Raw genomic sequence first — 18,600 nt, 5'->3', positions numbered from 1 at the left:
CTAATGGAATTTCTTATCTGGAAAAAAAAAAAAAAGTTTAGCACACATTAATTTTGTTTCACATGAGCTGTAAGATTTTAGGATGTTACAGCATCTGGAGCAGCTAGATTTTAAGAGCAGCCATTTTTACCACATTAATCATATGCTACAAATTTTATCAGAAGGTAGGGAATTCTGTCAAGAACAACACAAGGATGATGATGACTCCTACTGAGCTCTCTTCTGCCTTTGGTTAAAGGAAAGAGCAATAATAGAATAAGCTGTCAACAGAGACACGTAGTAACTGATGCTTGCCAGAGTCTGCACTGTCGTAATGCCTGTGGTTGCCAGGGCGTACTGGAAAGTGATTTTCCACTTCCTTTTACTTAGACATCAATGGCTGATCTGAACAGCTAAGTTATTTCAGCCACCTTCGACAGCATAGAACTTCAAGGTCTCAATTACTATTTGTATATATATTGGAGCAGACCATAAATTAATGTTTCAAGGAAAAATCTGGCATACAGATGCTGTTCAGGTTCAACTGTACAAAACTGGAAAAACCTTCTATAGAGAAACAGGCCCTTGTTCAGCCTTTCCTTTCAATGTGTATTCCTTCTTAACTGCTGCAAAAAGCATATGACATAAGAACACAGGAGCTAACTGAAGAGGGCACAATACCTCAGGATTTTTCAAAGGTCTAGCTGAGACAATCTTTACTGAGAGCTGCTTTAAGAATACACAGCCCATTAGGCCCCTAGAAAGGGCCTAAGCTGTCTCAAACAAGCCACCACATGCTTCAATACCAAGAAAACGCTGTTAGCTGAGTGTTCCCATGTGATGCGTCCAGACTGGACTGAGCACCTCAAAGAGGGAGCATACTCATAGGAGTATTTGCTGTGAAGCTGTTGTACTTTGAGACTCACTATATTGTATGGATTTCTCTTTAAAAGGATCCTGGAGGAAATGCCTTAAGTCCATAGCAGGAACAGCTACACGCCCTCACACAGTAACTGGCTTGTTCTTAACCTCTGAACACTGTGCCTTGTTTCAGGATGATGAAGGAGGAGTCAGAACTGAACACAAGACCCACGTCAAGGCAAGTGTACAGGGTCTGTACTGTACGCTTGGACACTACCTTTATGGTGACCACGTCTCATTTTCCCACAGCCATCTGCCCTCAATTGTTTTTATCTTACTGTGTCCTTTTGAAAGCTGCTTTTGGAACAAGACAAGGTAAGTATGACTACACGGGTGGTTAAGCAGATGTATGAACTCTATAAAGTAAGGCGGTTCAATTAGATCCTTTGTGCACTGACAAAACGAATTTTAAAGAAGATTCAGCCAGAAGTTTCTGATCTCTCAGGTGTAAAAAAAAAAAATGTATGGGGGAAAAAAAAAGGTATTGCGTTTTAGGTCAAACACAAAAATGCAAAGTGTGAAAGAGGAAACACTGAGGTTTAATAATTACTAGGTTATTACTTGGTATGTATGAGGTTGGTAAAAAAATTTTAGCTATGTTACCAAGCTTATGAAGGGAAAAAATTACCATACTATATATTATATGCCAATTTATTAATTCAGAGTTCATATTCAAAATGCATAATCAAAGTACACATAAAAATAAGATCCAAGATGTAATTCACATTAAGCTATGACAGAATATATCTGCTCTACTAAAGACTCCCTACACTCTTTAAAGTACAAAGTATTCACCAACTACTTCGTGAACTCCTTAAGCAGAATGCCAGGTCTCTGATTATTTTTCCTTCCTACCTTCCCATACGGCTTTCCAGAGAAGGAACAAAGAAACTCTTAATAGCCTAAATTTGGTAATCATCAGAGAAAAGAGCTAAAGAAAACTGAAATGTATTTTTCTGGATTGCAGAGGTGAAAATTTTAATGAAAACATCTGAATTCATGATAGGAAGATAAGACAGCTTTATTTCAACTCTAAAAACATGAACGTGGTCAAAATTATTACAGCAGAGACTAACACTAGGTGCTGACAGCAGAATTCAGTTCAGAGACTGCTATGCGCATACTTACTGAGTTCTACCGAGAGGAATACCCCCCCAGGCCAGAAATTGCTTGTTGGACAAAATCGCTGGAACATCTGAGCAGCAAGAGCCAGGTGCCAGAGGTTTATTTCCCGAAGAAACTACTTCACCTTTTAACACCACTTCATACTGAGGTCCAAATGGCTGCACGAATATTTTCAGGATCCTAACAAAGAAAACCATCTAAGTTGAATGCCCAGAATTCAATTCTACTGGCATCTATTACCCACAGGCTTCCTCTGTCCCAAGAGACTGAATGGGTGCTGAGGATACAAGGACATTCCCACCCTGAGCTTGTACTCCAGAGAGGAACAGACAAGGAAAGAGACAATCACAACCTCTACATAACGGGAGAGGGGACGTTCATGGGGCCATAGGAATGTTACCAACTACTATTAATGAGGTGTTTGAGAAGAGTTGAGGAAACCTTCTTAGATGAAAGAATTAACCCAGTGATGTTGCAGGCGCACGTTGCAGAGACAAGCAGTCCCATCTGTGCAGGCCAGCTCTTCTCCATAAGGTCACAGGGGCGGACTGAGCACACTAAAGCATTCTACATTCTTCCAGGTGGAGGACAGGCCATTGTGTCTCAGGACAACAAGCTTATAAGCTCTGTTTACCAAGCAAGTTCAAATACTAAGGACAATGGTGCTCTGCCCACTATCAGGTATATTCACTTATGATTTGGGCACCAAAATGTCACAAGCCTGGAGAAGGGGTGGTGGGTGGGGAAGCATCTTTAACAACTGGCAATGATTCCCTTGGAGAGCAAGAGCACGGAAAGGTTAAAGAGAAACATCAAGACTGACATTTTATTATTTACTTTTGTCAGAATATATTTGAAAAATAGTAATTTTTTAATTTCTAGTCAGCTGGTTTAAAAGAGAGTTTTAGTAAACAAAAAGAAGAAAATCTGAGGCAAAAAAAAGGGTAAAGAGAACTATACTATCTATTCGGTGAGATAAAACATGTACTCTATCACTCAGGCTGTGGACTGAAGCACATGGCTATTTTGAGAGAAGAGTAAAAACTTGTCATTATAAAGAATTTTATATTACCTTTCCTCACAGGCTTTGGGGTCCTTTGGAGTAAAGGTAACTATAACTTCGTGTTCTTCTCCAGGTTTAAGGAATAGATTCTCTGGATCCACTGAAAAGTGACTTCCTTGATCTGGGATCTAAATATTTATACAATTATAACTAAATGCTGACTTGGGCAAATACGGCTTTTACTCAGTTACTCTCATTTTTCATTTACTCTGATAGGTTATTTTTCCCTTCTGTCTTGTCTGTCACTGCCCCACCTTGTCTTATTCTTTTGAAAAGGGCGCTTTCTCTTCCATAACAAACTTCATCTCCCAATCCTGACATCCCAAGAGATTCCTGTCACTGATACCCTCTTGCTCACTGACCCGTTTCAGAACTGAAGTCTACATATGTGATCACTCTCCTCCAATTCCACCTATCCACTAGGATAACACATACATTTTTCCAGAACTAATCTAGAATTTGGTTCTTATACATAAAACAGCAGATGTCAAAGTTATAGTACCCCACCATCTATTTCATACTGGTGTAGCCCCCGGCTTTTAAAGCACTCATATGGGTTCTTCTGTTTGATCCCCATGGCACTCTGCCAACGTAGGCAGCTGAGCAGCCTTCAGAATGTGAGGAGATACAGTCTCACAGTCTGAGGAAATACTATGTTATAGCATTCTGACACAAATCCTTACCTTGATGTCTAAGTAAACATCAATATTCCCCGCATTTTTCAAAGGTAAGTGCTGCTTTGTTGAGGAAGCCACACTGGCAAACAAGTGCATAGTCTGGAGGACAGGGTAAAACCGACATTTTAAATAATGTCACAATTAGAATGAAATCAACCTGAACATAGAATCACGGCAATGAGAAGAGTTTAGGGTACCTGTAAGTCTTTTGGAGCATGTATCCTAGCTATTCCTGTTCTTGCTTGAAGACCAATACTTTTAATGACTGGAGTAGGGTTTGGGCTGTCAACTTCTATATCGACTCTTGCCAAGAACTCTTCTGCTGAGTCTAAAATCTCTGTAAAAGTTCATTCTTTCAGTTCGGAGACCAGAGACGTATTTCATTCTAAATGCTTCATGTGCTCCAACTTTATCCCCTCAGGGGTCACAAGAAATTCTAAGCAAAATGTCTTTCTGTTCCTTCTTTTTCTTTTTAAAGATTTTATTTATTTATTTGAGAGATCACAAGCAGGCAGAGAGGCAGGCAGAGAAAGTGGAGTGGGGGAGGGAAGCAGACTCCAAGCTGAGCAGAGAGACCGATGTGGGGCTCAATCCCAGGTCCCTGAGATCATGACCTGAGCTGAAGGCAGAGGCTTAACCCACTGAGCCACCCACATGCCCCTCTGTTCCTTCTTAAAGGAACAGAAATGAGTGGAAGGGAAAGGAGAGAAAGAAAGAAACATCCAACTAGTAGATGTGATAAAATCAGTGAACAGAAAAGATGCCGAAAAGTTTTCAGTGGTCCTTACCGGGGTTACCCATACATGGGTTTGATTCGAAACAGCACGCATGCTCTCTGCCCCATTTTAAAAACAACATAAAATATTTGACAAATTACTCAAAAGTATTCACATTTATTGATGGAGGAAATATGCCTCAACTTTGTGGTTTATTTAGCCAGAGTAAAGCAATTCCCAAAAAACATACACATGATACCTGAAGAAGTGACCCGTTTCTTTGGACTATGGAAAAGAACCCAAATGATCAGAAATTCTGGATCCTGTAAAATAAAATAAAATAAATTTACATTATAGCATTAAGATTTAAGTCTTAATGAAAGATAAGCTATCTGGAACCTTAACTTCCTCTTTAATTCTAAGCCATCTTACCTGTCCATCGTAAGTGGCAGGCATCATGTGGTTGACCACAGAAGGAGCTGCCAGCTGAGCGATCACGTCGGCATATGGAGCAGCTTTCAAAGAAGCATGGATGGGTGCCTTGGAAAACGTGAAGCAGCGCCAGGCTATGGCATTCTGTTCAGAAATAGAAGAATCAGTTTCAATAAAGCCAACAGTACAATGTTGGTGTGATGTTAAATGTTAAATCTGTTGACAGAATCCTTAATCAAAAAATTTACTTCTGTAAGAAAAATTAATCAAGAATGGTATCAGGAGTGTCTACAATGCCAAATCAATGTGCTCTGTAAAGTTTCTTATTGTATGTTCGTACTTACAGCATTAATAACAAGTCTGATTGGCACAGTGGCATGAGTCTTGTTTATCAATTTTAATGGCAGAGCCTTCCAGCCACCATAGGTCAAGTCGCCAAAATCAAGAACATCTTTCTTTTCTGTTTCTACCTAATTACGAAAGAAAATACTGATTTCTAAAAAGCAATAAATCAATATATACCACAGCTTATATTCATGTCACTACTCTTTACAGCCACAAATAGTCAGCATTAAATGTAAACTTACTTAAGTTTCCCTAGGCCATTTACAGCTGCTATTTTCTACAACAATAAACATTAAGGGGTTTTTTTGAGGTAGTCTATGTATCCAAATATAAACTATAGAACAAAGCTATACGTTTGTTGTTGCTACTTTGAAATGACTGTTAGATCTTAAGACAAACTGACAATTTTATAAAATATATAGGCTTCCCTTCAAAAAGCTATGAGCTTATTATTACACAATTTTAACTTCTCAATTCCCTTCTAAATATATGTTGACATTTTCAGATTTAGTCCAAATTTCTGACAAAACTGAAAATATTTAAAATGAAATCAAAATAGACATATCAGAAGTTTAAAATGAGTGCCTGTCATCATGACAGATGACTTCTTTAAACACTGGAGAACAACCTAAAACAGACCTCTCACACCCACACATGCAGAAATGTTAGATAATATTTAAAATATACATAAATTTCTTTAGCCTGGTCAAATGCAAAAGGAAATAAAAGACAGGGAAAAACAAATGGGAGCTGATTTCCATGAAGGTCTGGGATCAACCCGTTCCCAAGGTAGCTGAGCTTCAACACCCTCCTGAGAACAGAAGGTAGGACTCTGAGCTTGTTATGGGCAGGGTGAGGCTGGGATGGAGTTTGAGCTCCTCGCATCAAATGCAGAGATCCAAAGAAGTGTCCTTTTTATGAAAAGGGACTTGGAAAAATTCTGTTTACATGTCTGAGGTGATATCAGGGAAGTTTGTCCAGAGATGGGTGGGTGTTAGAAGATCATTTTAAGGAAAGTAAAACCCCAGGCCTATACCACACTAGGCATGGGAGCTCCAAGTTGAAAATCAATGAGACCTTTAGAGCCCCCAGCATTTCTACAGAGTACTCTCCATGGACACACAGGATTTCTATAGCAGAGAGCACCTCCGTGACAAGAATCCACATTTAAAAAATTTAAATTACTAGGGACACCTGGGTGGCTCAGTCGGTTAAGCATTTGCCTTCGGCTCAGGTCATGATCCCAGTGTCCTGGGATCAAGTTCCGCATTGGGCTCTTTGCTCAGCGAGGAGCCTGCTTCTCCCCCTGCTTGTGCTCTCTCTCTCCGTAAATAAATAAATAAAAGCTTTAATAAATAAATAAAAATAAAAAATTTAAATTATCAATTCGAAAATCAGAAACCACATGAGGAAAGTAATCAGGAAGACCTAGCAAAACTAGTGGAAGAATCAGCAGCTGAGGAACTAGAAATAAGGATTAATTATAAAATAAGTGCATTTTAAATACAGATAATAGAGTCCGTGAAAAAGGTAAAAATATAAGATTCAAGAAACAATAATGAGCAAAAAAAAAATGTATAGCTTGATCAGTCTGTTAAAAAAAGTTCAATTCTGGAGTTTTAAAATGGTTTGGGACTAAAGTATTAATCAAAGATATTACAGAAGGAAAAGATGAACACTAAAATACTGACTACAGGTTTTTGAGCTGTTTGGGCTAGAACAGAGCTCTTGATTAATTTTATACCTGAGTAAACAATTTGAATAAGAAGGGAACAGAAACCCATAATTTCCAAACATACAAAAGAAGGGTTAAAGACCATTTTTATTTTAAAAAGGAACAATTTCACACAACACCTAATAATTCACATAACAACAGAGCTCAGAATACACAAGACATAAATAAATAGAAAAATTATAAGGAGAAAGAGACAAATCCACAAACACCTCTCTCAGAGGCCAAAAGACAAAGCACACAGAAACATTCGTAATGATACAGAAGACTGGAACCACAATAGTAATAAATCAGAGCTAAAGGATATGTGAAAGAATTTCTCCACTCAAGAGAAAGAAGAGCAAGCCATTCTTTTCAAGCACACAAGAAACATTAACATGAATCAAACACATACTACACTATGGAATCTCTCACTCCTTTTCCCTCTCCCCAATCAGTATTCTGACTCCAATGTGGGGAGTACAATAGCGAGAGGCAGCTGAAACATTCCCAACACATTTGCAAACTATAAATGTACTTCAAGGGCGCCTGGGTAGCTCAGTTGGTTAAGCGCCCAACTCCTGGTTTCAGCTCAGGTCATAATCTCAAGGCCTTGAGATCAAGCCCCACATCAGGCTCTGCACTAAGCAGAGTCTGCCTGAGATTCTCTCCCTCTCCCTCCACCCCTTCCCCAACATTGTGCTCTTTCTCTCTAAAAATAAATAAAATCTCAAAAAAATAAACCCAGAGAAACTATAAATGTGCTTTAAATTGTATAACAATCCAATTTCCCCACAAGAAACTATCCAAAGTCTTCTTTAGCCAGACTTAACATAAACCTTTAACCATATGGATGAAATAGCCAACTGACTATATTCATTGGTCTTGGTACACATATATGCAATATGTAATAAAATATTTCAAAAACCATACATGCTTAGAAATACTGCTATTTCTACTTCTATTTGCAGCAACAGTTCAACTATTACTTGAGCCCCACTATGTGCCAAGCACTATTCTGGAAGTGCAGAAGAGACAAACATTCTGCCCCGCAAAGAGCTCTAGTGGAGGCAAGGAGGATCAGACAATAGACAGGTATTTAGTATGTCACTGCTGAAAATGCTAAGCAGAAAAGTAAAGTGAGAGGAAGGGAACTGGGCATGTGGGGATGAGGGGAGAGGTAGGGATTGCCATTCTATCAACAGTGTGAGGTAACATCTGGACAAAGCGACAGTATGGTATGCAGTGTGTGGGAGAAGTACTCCAAGGAGAAAACAACTGTACTCAACCTCTGGCAAAACTGTCAACACTGGTGGCTTCTTCATCACTAGAGACACTGAGCCATCCTCCAGCTTTTTCTTCAAGTCCATTTAAAACTAACATAAGGGCACCTGGGTGGCTCAGTGGGTTAAAGCCTCTGCCTTCAGCTCAGGTCATGATCCCGGGGTCCTGGGATCGAGCCCCACATCAGGCTCCCTGCTCATCAGGGGGCCTGCTTCCCTCTCTCTCTCTCTCTCTCTGCCTGCCTCTCTGCCTACTTGTGATTTCTGTCAAATAAATAAATAAAATCTTAAAAAAAAAAAACCTAACATCAAACATTTAAAACTAATATCAAAAGTTTTTAAATCTATATGTGATGTGGTCAATGAACATTATTCCAAACTGAAACACTCATTCCTGTAACATAGGGCAGCTGTTCTTATTTTCCCTACCTATATACAAGATTTCCCCTACCTAACCACTTACTGTATTGTGATATTTAAACAGGTAATATTTAAACAGGTGATATGGTGATATATGATATTTAAACAGGTGATATTTACACAGGTAATATGGGGCACCTGGCCGGCTCAGTTGGTGGAGCAGCAACTTTTGATCTCGGGTGTTGTGAGTCTGAGCCCCACATTGGGTACAGAGATTACGTAAATGAATAAATCTTTTAAAAATTTAAAAAATAAGAAAAGGCTAATAAATAACATCCAACGTTTACTACAGCACCAGAAATAATCACTGATGTGGTTACCTTTCTTAGTCTCCTTTAAAATAAACAACCCAGTATGTCTAGTGACTTAAGAACATCCCAAACTAACACCCACATCTAGCAAGTATATCTGTGTTTCTGTAAAATAACAGAAATAATTTTAAATTATAAAATAAGAAGATATGAAGAACCAATGGTTAGCTTAAAAGCTATTTAACACCATATTCATTTTTCCCAAGTAACAACCTTCATTCAAATGCCAGGCATGTGGACAAAGACCTGCTTACAAGCAGTTACCTCGATCACAGGGGTCTCGGCAACAGCAGTGAGAATGACTCGACTTGCCAAGGCTTCTGCTTGTGCTATGGTCTCAGCATCTGCTGAAAATGGCCAAGAAGCAACACTGAATATACATCTGAAAATCCCAGGATCGGATGGTATGAAAAGTACTTTTATCTCTTCCGTGGCATGAGGTCTTATGATGACTTTATTCTTGAAGACTAAACAAGGATACGCTGAAAGATCCACCTAAAAAAAAAAAAAAAAAAAGGCCACACAGTTCATTAAGAAATGGCTTCACAAGGAAAATCAAGAATTAGGGTCAACTAGTTTAAGGTCCCTTTCTTCCTGAACTATCAAATCCAAAAATTTATTACTCTTCCAAAATATCCGAGTCTTTTAACTCATTATCTGTAAAGTACAATTAGCCAAAATTATGAAGACTTATGGAGCTCAGTTGAACGTGTATTCCCTGGTCTGTTTTAAAGTAAACACAGCTATCTACACTCTCACTTGCACTGAAAGAGCCCCTGGAGCAGTACTCTGGCACCCCACACATTGTCTATGAATGGCTTTTGCAACTGTAAATCAGGGGGCCTAGACTGACCTCTCAGGTCCTAATCAGGCCTCCAAGTACATGGTTATGACTCACTTCAACCCCTCCCTCCTCACTGTACACAAGGGCATTCTTTTCTACTCCTAGGTCCAGAAGCAACACTACTTTCTAAGTGCCCCTAAAAGGGCCTCCAAGCTTACCTCTCACTGTTAACGCTTTGCTCCAATGACATACATTCCACCTAACCTCAGGATCAGAGAGGAAAGGGTAGGAAGAGGGAAAGCAGACACAATCTTACTTTCCCAGTAAGTAAGGGTTATTACCAGGAGGTAAGAGGGAAAGTAAACTCATACACTAACGCTCACTACAAGCAGCAGTTGCAAAACCAGGATATTCCAAAACAGAAGTTGTTGACCGTATTTCCCACCCTTCCTGCTCCCTCATGTCCACATAGGTCACTGTAATCATGAAAGGAGACTTAGAATCGTGTCCTTTAGCACCTCTAGCTGATCATGTGAGAGACCATTGCTGGAAGAGTTTATGTTAAAACTGTATTTCCAGGTATTTGAAGATTTTATTTATTTATTTAACAGACAGATCACAAGTAGGCAGAGAGAGAGGGGGAAACAGGCTCCCCACTGAGCAGAGAGCCTGATGCAGGGCTCGATCCCAGGACCCTGGGATCATGACCTGAGCTGAAGGCAGAGGCTTAACCCACTAAGCCACCCAGGTGCCCCTGTAGGTATTTAAAAAGAGCATGTTAAGAACATGGTCAGATAAATTAGTCAAAAAGACTCCACTTACTGAATGAGGGTATAGGTCCCAAGAGTAACTTTTTAAATAAAAGTCAGTAACTTATATTCGATCACATTTAACAAAACCAACAAACAGCAGAAATCAGAGCTTTCAGTGGTTTAAATAGCACGAAAAGTGCATTTACACAGTCTGATGAATAAATAACAAAATATAAATAACTGATAGAAAAAGGAGAAACAAATTTCAATTCTTACACTGGATGTACTACAACAAAATGGGGGGCTAAGAAAAAGATACAATGTTATTCTTTCATATATCATTGCAATGATTCTGTGCAAGGCATGCAAGGATGGGGGTGGGGGGGGAGAGACTCCCCTGTATAAAAGGAAGTACTAAAGAGAGATCCAGCATTAACTGTAACGCAACTGCTAAGTCACAGGAGAAAGACACAAAAAGCTTACCTTTTCACCATTAACACTAACGGTGAGAACCCCAATGCTGACCTGCAGCCAGCGGTCAGTCGGGTTAAGTACACTCAAGAAGGTCTGCGAAGCAATGCCAACACAGCAAGCATGAGGAAACTTCAGTTCCTCAGGCACTCTGACCTTCCCTGGGCAAAGACAAAGCATGGTCAAATGCTAGTTATATCAAACACCTGATTAAAAGCACAACTGGCTAAATGGAAATTTTTACAGAAGACTACCTGCTGACACCCAAGAGCTATGGTATGACGTGCCCTGGGTCTTAAGGAGTCCTTGACATTGTATAAGCCTCAGCACAGGCCAACAATTTTCTCCTGTTGTATCCAGCCCAGAAAGAACAAACTGAAAGAACTGATCAAACCCACAATCTGCAGCTAATCAGTTCTTTGATGTGACTACCTATTAGTAATCTCTTCCTTTTTTCTCCCACAAATACAAGCCACTACCTAATAAAAAACTTACAGAAGGCTCTTTCAAGGTTTGCACATCTATGCAGAATTTTAGTAAGACCAATCTTTTCACCATCCTTATGCAGAAACTTCAGAATTTCCTCGAGAAGAAAAGAGGGTAGAGAGGAAGAACCGCAAGCCAGTGGCTGTGTGCACTGCATCAGGGAAAGCACAGCACCCAGCTCTGCTTAGAGTGGCCGTCTCTAGCGAAAGAATCTGGGGCCAGTTCAGCCACTGCAGATAAGGGTGGAAGGGTGCTGTCTCTCCCAATTGTCATCCCTCAAAAGACTTTAAAAAGTGGAAGGAGACTCACTCCTCCAGGGAGCCAATTTCAAACTGGGTGGTTGCTAACTGAAAGAGGAACAGAAATCTAGGCACAGAGTACAGGAGAGACAGAAAGACAAAGGCAGTAGGGAGTTTACCTGCATAAGTATTTCTGTTTTTCTAAGGCCATGTCAGGGACCCTCACACAGAAATGTATTATGGTCTGTGTTCTCAGTTTAGGACAAAGAATAAAATGAAGAGAAATTCAGACCAACCAGTATGTCCTTGAAACAAACTCGTTTTGTGGCCTTGTTTGAGAAAACTCAATTTTTCAATAATAGCAAGCAATAATAAGCAATAACAGAGAAAAAGCATCTTACCAAATCCTGACAGCATTCCTGAATCCCACGGCTCAATTCCACAATTTGTACCAACAGACTGCACAGGAAAAGGTTTTGCAGTACTTAGAAGATTTTGATTTAAGGCATTAGGGTATGGGTTATAAAGGGAAGAAGGACCCATCAACCCAGAGCCGATATTTTGTCCTAGACAAATTCCCATGGCCACAGAATTCTGAACGTGCTCTCCTGCGACAGGTGGATATGGACAGCTTCCCGAGAACCCACAGACAGTGGCACTGCCAGCACGGCACTGGGGCAAAGCAACATTTCCAGCTGAAGGTAGCGTTCCCAAATACTGCTGGGCAAAGGGAGCTGTGGTAAAAGAATGTTGAGTCAAGAGTGTAGGAACTGCGCTGGGCATGTTCTGCATCTCAGGAGCAGAGCCACAAGACAGAGTGCTGGGAATAGGGGTGCCCTGGTGTCCAGGAACCATCCGATGAGGAATCTGGCCACTTACTGCACTGTCGGCAGTCAGCGTATCTTCAGAGGCTACTCTTTCACCTTTGTTCACAGACGCCTGGTGTGACACAGGGCAGTGTGGCATCGCTGACACAATTGGGTGGGTGAGACCTGACTTGCTCTGTAGAGCCAGGCTGATCTGGTCCAGTTCACTGGGGTTAGAGGTCAACCCTACTGTACCAGTTTCTGTTAGGTCTCCACTCCTGGAGGAAAGATCTTTATTCAGCCTAAAGTAAGGTTTTACATCTTCAGGTTTGCTACTCAGAGAAGCTGTTTCAGTCACATTGTCTGTATCTGAGTTCTTCTGATTATACGATGGTGCTACTTTACTTCTACTTTGACATGGACCTTTTTCTTTCAGCTTTTCCACAGCCTGCTCCTCTGATGGAATTAGACTGGCTTGAATAATCGTGGCGCTCAATTCACTGGTGACATCACTCTGTGTGACAAAAAATGTTAAATAATCCACAAACTATTACTAATTCAAACCATGCTGATATAAACTCAAAGAAGAGATGAGCTCTCTGGAAAAAAATTCAACTTTTTACAGCTGTGTAACTCAAGACTAAAAGAAGGTGTTAAGTTACTGCTTCACAGAAATTATGAGGAGATTAAAGAGGAGCTACATACCGATTACATCTCTAACAAATTTACATAAATAAAGGACCAGCAACAAGTACTTCCATTCAAATTTAAGGGATTGTTTTCCTGGCAGCTGTACAATAAAAATCTAATTAAATTAATAATACAGGCATGGAGGCTAAGCAAGCTTTCCAATGAAATCGACACATGGTCAGGAAGAATCTATGCAGGTCACAGGCTTTCCCACCCCTGGTGTTTGTTTATACCACTATTATGCTTGAAGACACTAATTTCTATGAGCACTAAGTCTTGTCAGTGCCTAAGATGAAGCAGTTGTTTTCTTAGGTAAGAAGTAACAGCCCCAGTCAATGTTCATGTGCTCATTTCATTATAAGGCATCACCTCAGGAGTGATGCCTACAACTCTGCAGGATGGACCAGCTGGAATTTACAAATAAGCTAAGATGCACTTAATGATTCTCCAAACTTGGTTTGAAAATTTCTCTTAGACCACATAGAAACGGACATTAATAAACAAAGACCAGGTTATTTACTAAACATCATCAACCCATCAGTCAATAAAAATAAATAACAGCCAATAAGTATTTAGCGGTAACTTCTCAGTGCCAAGCACTGTTCTCACATCACTGTCCATCCATACCGATGAAGAAACGGGCTTGGGGAAGTTACAGTCTATCTTAGAAAACAGTGAGGAGAACCCATTTAACTCTACAACTTAGCCTGTAACCACTAAGCTAAGAACAAAGAGACCCAACATTTACCACCATCATCAAAAAGATGGCTTTCAATGATTTGTCCAATGTGACACCATACATATAATAACTCTAGTGGATATATTTACTAAGGGCTTGGTGGAAGAGGACTGTTTTGAACACAACAGTCATATTTAGCTCATTCAAAAACTGAATACTATCCTATTCTCAACACACACACACACACATATAGATAATAGAAGTCTAGCTTCTCCCACATAATCTCTTGGATCTACCTGCTTCTCTCTACCCCTACTGCCACTACCTTAATCCAAGCCCACAACATCTCTTGCCTGACTACCGCAGCCCTGTGTCAAATTCTCCTGGTTTTAATCTCACCCCTCCTCAGGGCCCCCTCCACAATGCTTGTGCCATGAGCTTTTAAAACATCTACACAGGGGTGTGGGGGTGGCTCAGTGGGTTAAGCGTCTGCCTTGGGCTCAGGTCCTGATCCCAGGGTCCTAGGACAGAGCCCTGCATCAGGCTCCCTGCTGAGTAGGAAACCTGCTTCTTCCCTCCCTTTGCCTTGCTCTCCAACCCTGGCTTGAGCACGCTCTCGCTCTCTCAAATAAATAAAATCTTAGGAAAATAAAAATAAAAAACAAAACATTAACACAAATCAAATCATGTCAGTGCCCAGCTTAAGGTCTTTGAACTCCCAAATTTTACATCCAAGACTCTTCGTGGTTCAGCCTCTCCTCCTTGCCCCCTGTACAATTCACTGTAGCCATTCCAGACTTACAGGGGTCCTTCAAATGCAGTGTGCGTTTTACAACTCCATCTCTTCCCTCGTTTGTTTGTCTGCTTTCTTCTCACAGAATATGCCTTCGGTGTATTGCTTATCCCCCCGATAACCTTTGTTGAACCATCACTAAGTCCACTTAGATTTATAGTTAGCTCCCTCTGGATCCCACAGCACAGGTGGATCACAGCACACTTCATTCCAGCGTGCCTGGCAAGTGTCCTCCACCAGAATGAAAGATTAAAATAGCTGTACTTCTGCCTCCTCAGCATGAGTAGCTATTTGATCAACACACACACACACATACACACACACACACAATTTTAAAGTTAAAACAGCAAGAGAAATTACAAAGGCCTCAACTTCAGTCTGACTCCTACAACCACTAACTTCAAAGCCATAAGTCTTACTAAAGAAATAATAGAAATGCTGCCCACCTTGTGGCCCTCAAGGCCAGGATCGGAGGCCGCAGTGGGACAGGAGCTGTCCTGTTCAGACACATAAGTCAGCCTACTCACACTTGCTTGTGGACACACCATCTGAGACGACTCACCCTCAGAAGGGGGCTTCGGATGAGCTGCTAAATCAAAAGACTCTAAAGCACACCTGAAAAGGAGAACATCTTGTGATTAGTTTTCCATTCCTTTATCTATGCTAACAAAAAAAAAGCCATTTCTGCTTGCCTATGAGCTTGTTAATCTATAGTCTCTGTTCTTGCTGCCATGTATGGTAACTCAACAATTGTACTCTTAATTATCTAGAATTATAACTCATAGTTCCGTTGAGTGAAATACTTGGTAAACTCTTGTAAAAGAAAAAGGCTGTGGCATTTTAATTAATAAATTTCATACACAGTCATATTAATAATGTTAGCTATTCATCTGATAAACATTTATCGAATACCTGATATAAAGCAATGAGCCAAGCCTTCAAAAGTTCCTGCCCTGAAAGAGCACATATGAAAAGAAAGAATGATGTACATAAGTTCAAAGAAACGGGACCGGCCATACACTGCTAAGTGGAATATGAAGTGGGGCACCTTCTGACTGAGTAATTAAGCAATGCTTATCACAGCACTTTGACTCAGACATTCCAAACCTAGGAACTAATCCTAAGGGGGAAAAAAAAATCAATGCTAATTATAAAGACTCTGCCAAAAGGCTACGTCTTAAAAATGTGCGAGAAATTAGGCTATGACACAAACATACAATAAAACCCTATTCAGCTATTTTAAATCATGCTGTTAAGTACTATCCTTTGACTCAGAAAGATGTTTGTGGCATTAAGAAAAAAAAAATTAGAAAGCAATAAATATGAAAAGATCCCACATCTACCTAATACACATGCCATGTTCTGTTAGCCAACACCCCTCCCAGGGCCAGATCAACCCACTGCAAGGAGAGAGATGAAGCAGCAGAGCCCCACTGAACAGGAACAACTGCTGTGGACAGCAGCTGTGGCACCAATTGCAAGCACACTCGGCCCTGTTGCTTCAGTTCAGCTCTTACTGGACTGAATTTTACCCCATCACTTTTTTTTTTTTTTTTTGCACAAAGTTCAGAATACTAAGCTGGGCATCACATACTGAGAAAACCCCATTTTGAATTCTGGATCTTTGGAAAGCCCCAAATTGAGACAATGTTACTGACAAAAAACTAGTTAGTGCATTTCTAACCAATGGTCACAGAATATTAACCAAATTGCTTCAGGCCTATTTCAGCTTCTGCATGACATGCACCCACATGGGTTCCTATATGTATGTACACACATGCACATGCACACATGCGTGCACACACACAGATACCATGATACAACATGAAAAAAGTTCTGGGTTACTAGGGTGATGTGCTGCATTACTCTAGTTCCTTTTTTTTTTTTTTTAACGATTTTTTTTTTTTTTTTTTTTTTTTTTGAGAAAGAGAGAGCACAAGCAGGGAGGAGGGGTAGAGGGAGAGGGAGAAGCAGACTCCCTGCTGAGCAGGGAGCCCAATGCAGAGCTCCATCCCAGGACCCTGAGATCATGACCTGAGCTGATGGCAGATGCTTAACTAACTAAGCCACCTCAGCACCCCTAGTCTAGTTCCTCTGATTGAAAGGTACAAATGCATTTTGGGTGTAGTACCTCAAATAATGAGAAGTGAACTGTAAGAACACTTGGAAACAGTTAAGTGTAGCTTAGTCAGTTAAGTGCCCAACTCTTGATTTCAGCAGGTCATGATCTCAGGATTGTGAGATCCAGCCCCAGGTCAGGGTCTGTGCTCGGTGTGGCGCTTGCTTAAGATTCTTTCCCTCTCCTTCTGCCCCTACCCTTCGAAAAGAATGGAAACAGAGAATTTTAGCTAAGATGTCAAACTTCAAAGGAATCCCAAAACTGCCAAGGTGCCAGCCACACAGAGATAGAAAGGCAGTTCTGGAACTAGAAGGTCTAAATCAGCTCTATGGACCTGCTGGAAACCAGCTGGAAGACTAGCTAACAGGAATGCTAACGAGCAGCAAAACTTACCAGATAAAAAGTACACTCACCAAGAAAATGTTGCCACTGAAGAGAGAAAAATTCTGGCCAACAGTATAGCTATAATAAATATTAAAACAAAACACAAAAAGGCACCTGGGTAGCTCAGTTGTTAAGTGTCCGCCTACAGCAGACACATCGGCTCTCTGCTCAGCAGAGCCTGTTTCTCCCTCTCCCTCTGCCTACTTGTGTTCTTTCTGTGAAATAAATAAAATCTTAAAACAAAAAAAAAAAAAAAAAAAGAAAAAAAAAACAGGGGCACCTGGATGGCTCAGTTGGTTAAGGGGCTGCCTTCGGCTCAGGTCACTATCTTGTGGTCCTGGAATGGCGCCTCACATTGGGCTCCCTGATCAGCGGGGAATCTGCTTCTCCCTCTCCCTCTATCCCACCCCCAACTCAGGCACTCACGCTCTCTGTCTTTCTCAAATAAATAGTCTATAAAAAACAACAACAACAACAACGAGAAAACCTTAATGCAATACAAGTTGGTAGAAACCAGAGAAAAAGAATAAAAATATCACACTTGAAAAAAAAAAATCACACTCATTTTACCATATTAAAAAAGTACAAGGAGAACTTCAATAAAAATAAATGAACACAAAACCAAAGTTGATATTGGCAGCGATAAAAAGCCTAACTGATGCTACAGAAGATCAGTGATGCAGATGATAAACACCCGAGCCACTACCCCACGGTACAGAGTAAATGTATAAAGAAATGAAAATTAGGGAAAAGAAAATCGTCATAAATGACCAGAGAATGGAGTGTCAACTAATGGGAAATCAAGGTTCTCAAGAGGAAGAGAGAATCGGTGGAACATGTCAACAATCAAAAGTAACAGAAAACAAAACTTCTTCTGCTGAAGAAATAACTATGTATACAGAGTTTACCATAATTCAGGAAAACCAACAAAGAAACTGACACAGGCATTTGAAGTTGACAAGGAAAAAAAGAGAAAGCTGTAGGGGAAGCTAAAACAGAGCTGGAAATGAGGCTTAGATGCAAATGCATACTCTGCCCCAGGGGAACAGATACACAGGATGGTGACAGTCACATGATGGGAATGCTACACAGCAATGCACAAGAGCAGCTACTGGTACAGGCAACCACAGGATAAATCTCAGAAACATGTCAAAGCGTTGGCAGCTAGACACAGAAAAATATATGATTCCACTCATATGAAATATAATAACAAAAACTAAACTATGACGATACAAGTGGGTGGCCGGGTGGGAGTGGGAGGAGGAGAATTGACTTGAAAAAGTCAAAGGGGGCACCTGGCTGGCTCAGTTGTTAAGCAACCGCCTTTGCTGAGGTCATGATCCTGGAGTCCCAGGATCAGTCCCACATTGGGCCCTCTGCTCAGCCCCTCGCCCCTCTCATGCTCTCTCTCTCA

The 18,600-nt window shown here is 40.6% G+C and overlaps 1 protein-coding gene and 1 long non-coding RNA gene across 9 annotated transcripts in view; one reads left to right on the top strand and one right to left on the bottom strand.

Annotated features, from left to right (window-relative positions):
* The window catches only part of CEP192 (centrosomal protein 192), a 126,624-nt gene that overhangs the window by 37,051 nt on the left and 70,973 nt on the right, over window positions 1-18,600 (bottom strand). For 6 of the 8 annotated variants that reach the window (XM_082697403.1, XM_082697404.1, XM_082697408.1 and 3 more), the window contains 11 exons: window positions 15,130-15,298; window positions 12,117-13,035; window positions 11,003-11,151; window positions 9,248-9,478; window positions 5,258-5,383; window positions 4,914-5,057; window positions 4,741-4,804; window positions 3,963-4,102; window positions 3,772-3,864; window positions 3,098-3,216; window positions 2,029-2,205 (listed from right to left, as the gene is read on the bottom strand). In XM_082697403.1, coding sequence (XP_082553529.1) covers window positions 2,029-2,205; window positions 3,098-3,216; window positions 3,772-3,864; window positions 3,963-4,102; window positions 4,741-4,804; window positions 4,914-5,057; window positions 5,258-5,383; window positions 9,248-9,478; window positions 11,003-11,151; window positions 12,117-13,035; window positions 15,130-15,298 — 2,331 coding nt within the window. The remainder of the gene's footprint in view (window positions 1-2,028; window positions 2,206-3,097; window positions 3,217-3,771; window positions 3,865-3,962; window positions 4,103-4,740; window positions 4,805-4,913; window positions 5,058-5,257; window positions 5,384-9,247; window positions 9,479-11,002; window positions 11,152-12,116; window positions 13,036-15,129; window positions 15,299-18,600) is intronic. The other 2 variants (XM_082697409.1, XM_082697410.1) reach the window with 1 other exon arrangement.
* LOC309847359 lies at window positions 1,052-8,064 on the top strand. Its single transcript, XR_014302423.1, has 3 exons — window positions 1,052-1,215; window positions 2,607-2,706; window positions 7,941-8,064. It is a non-coding gene; the product is annotated as an uncharacterized lncRNA (long non-coding RNA).

This window comes from Mustela nivalis (genome assembly GCF_964662115.1).
Source record: "Mustela nivalis genome assembly, chromosome: 14".
NCBI classification, from domain to species: Eukaryota; Metazoa; Chordata; class Mammalia; order Carnivora; family Mustelidae; genus Mustela; species Mustela nivalis.
This window is presented reverse-complemented; position numbering and strand designations above follow the sequence as displayed.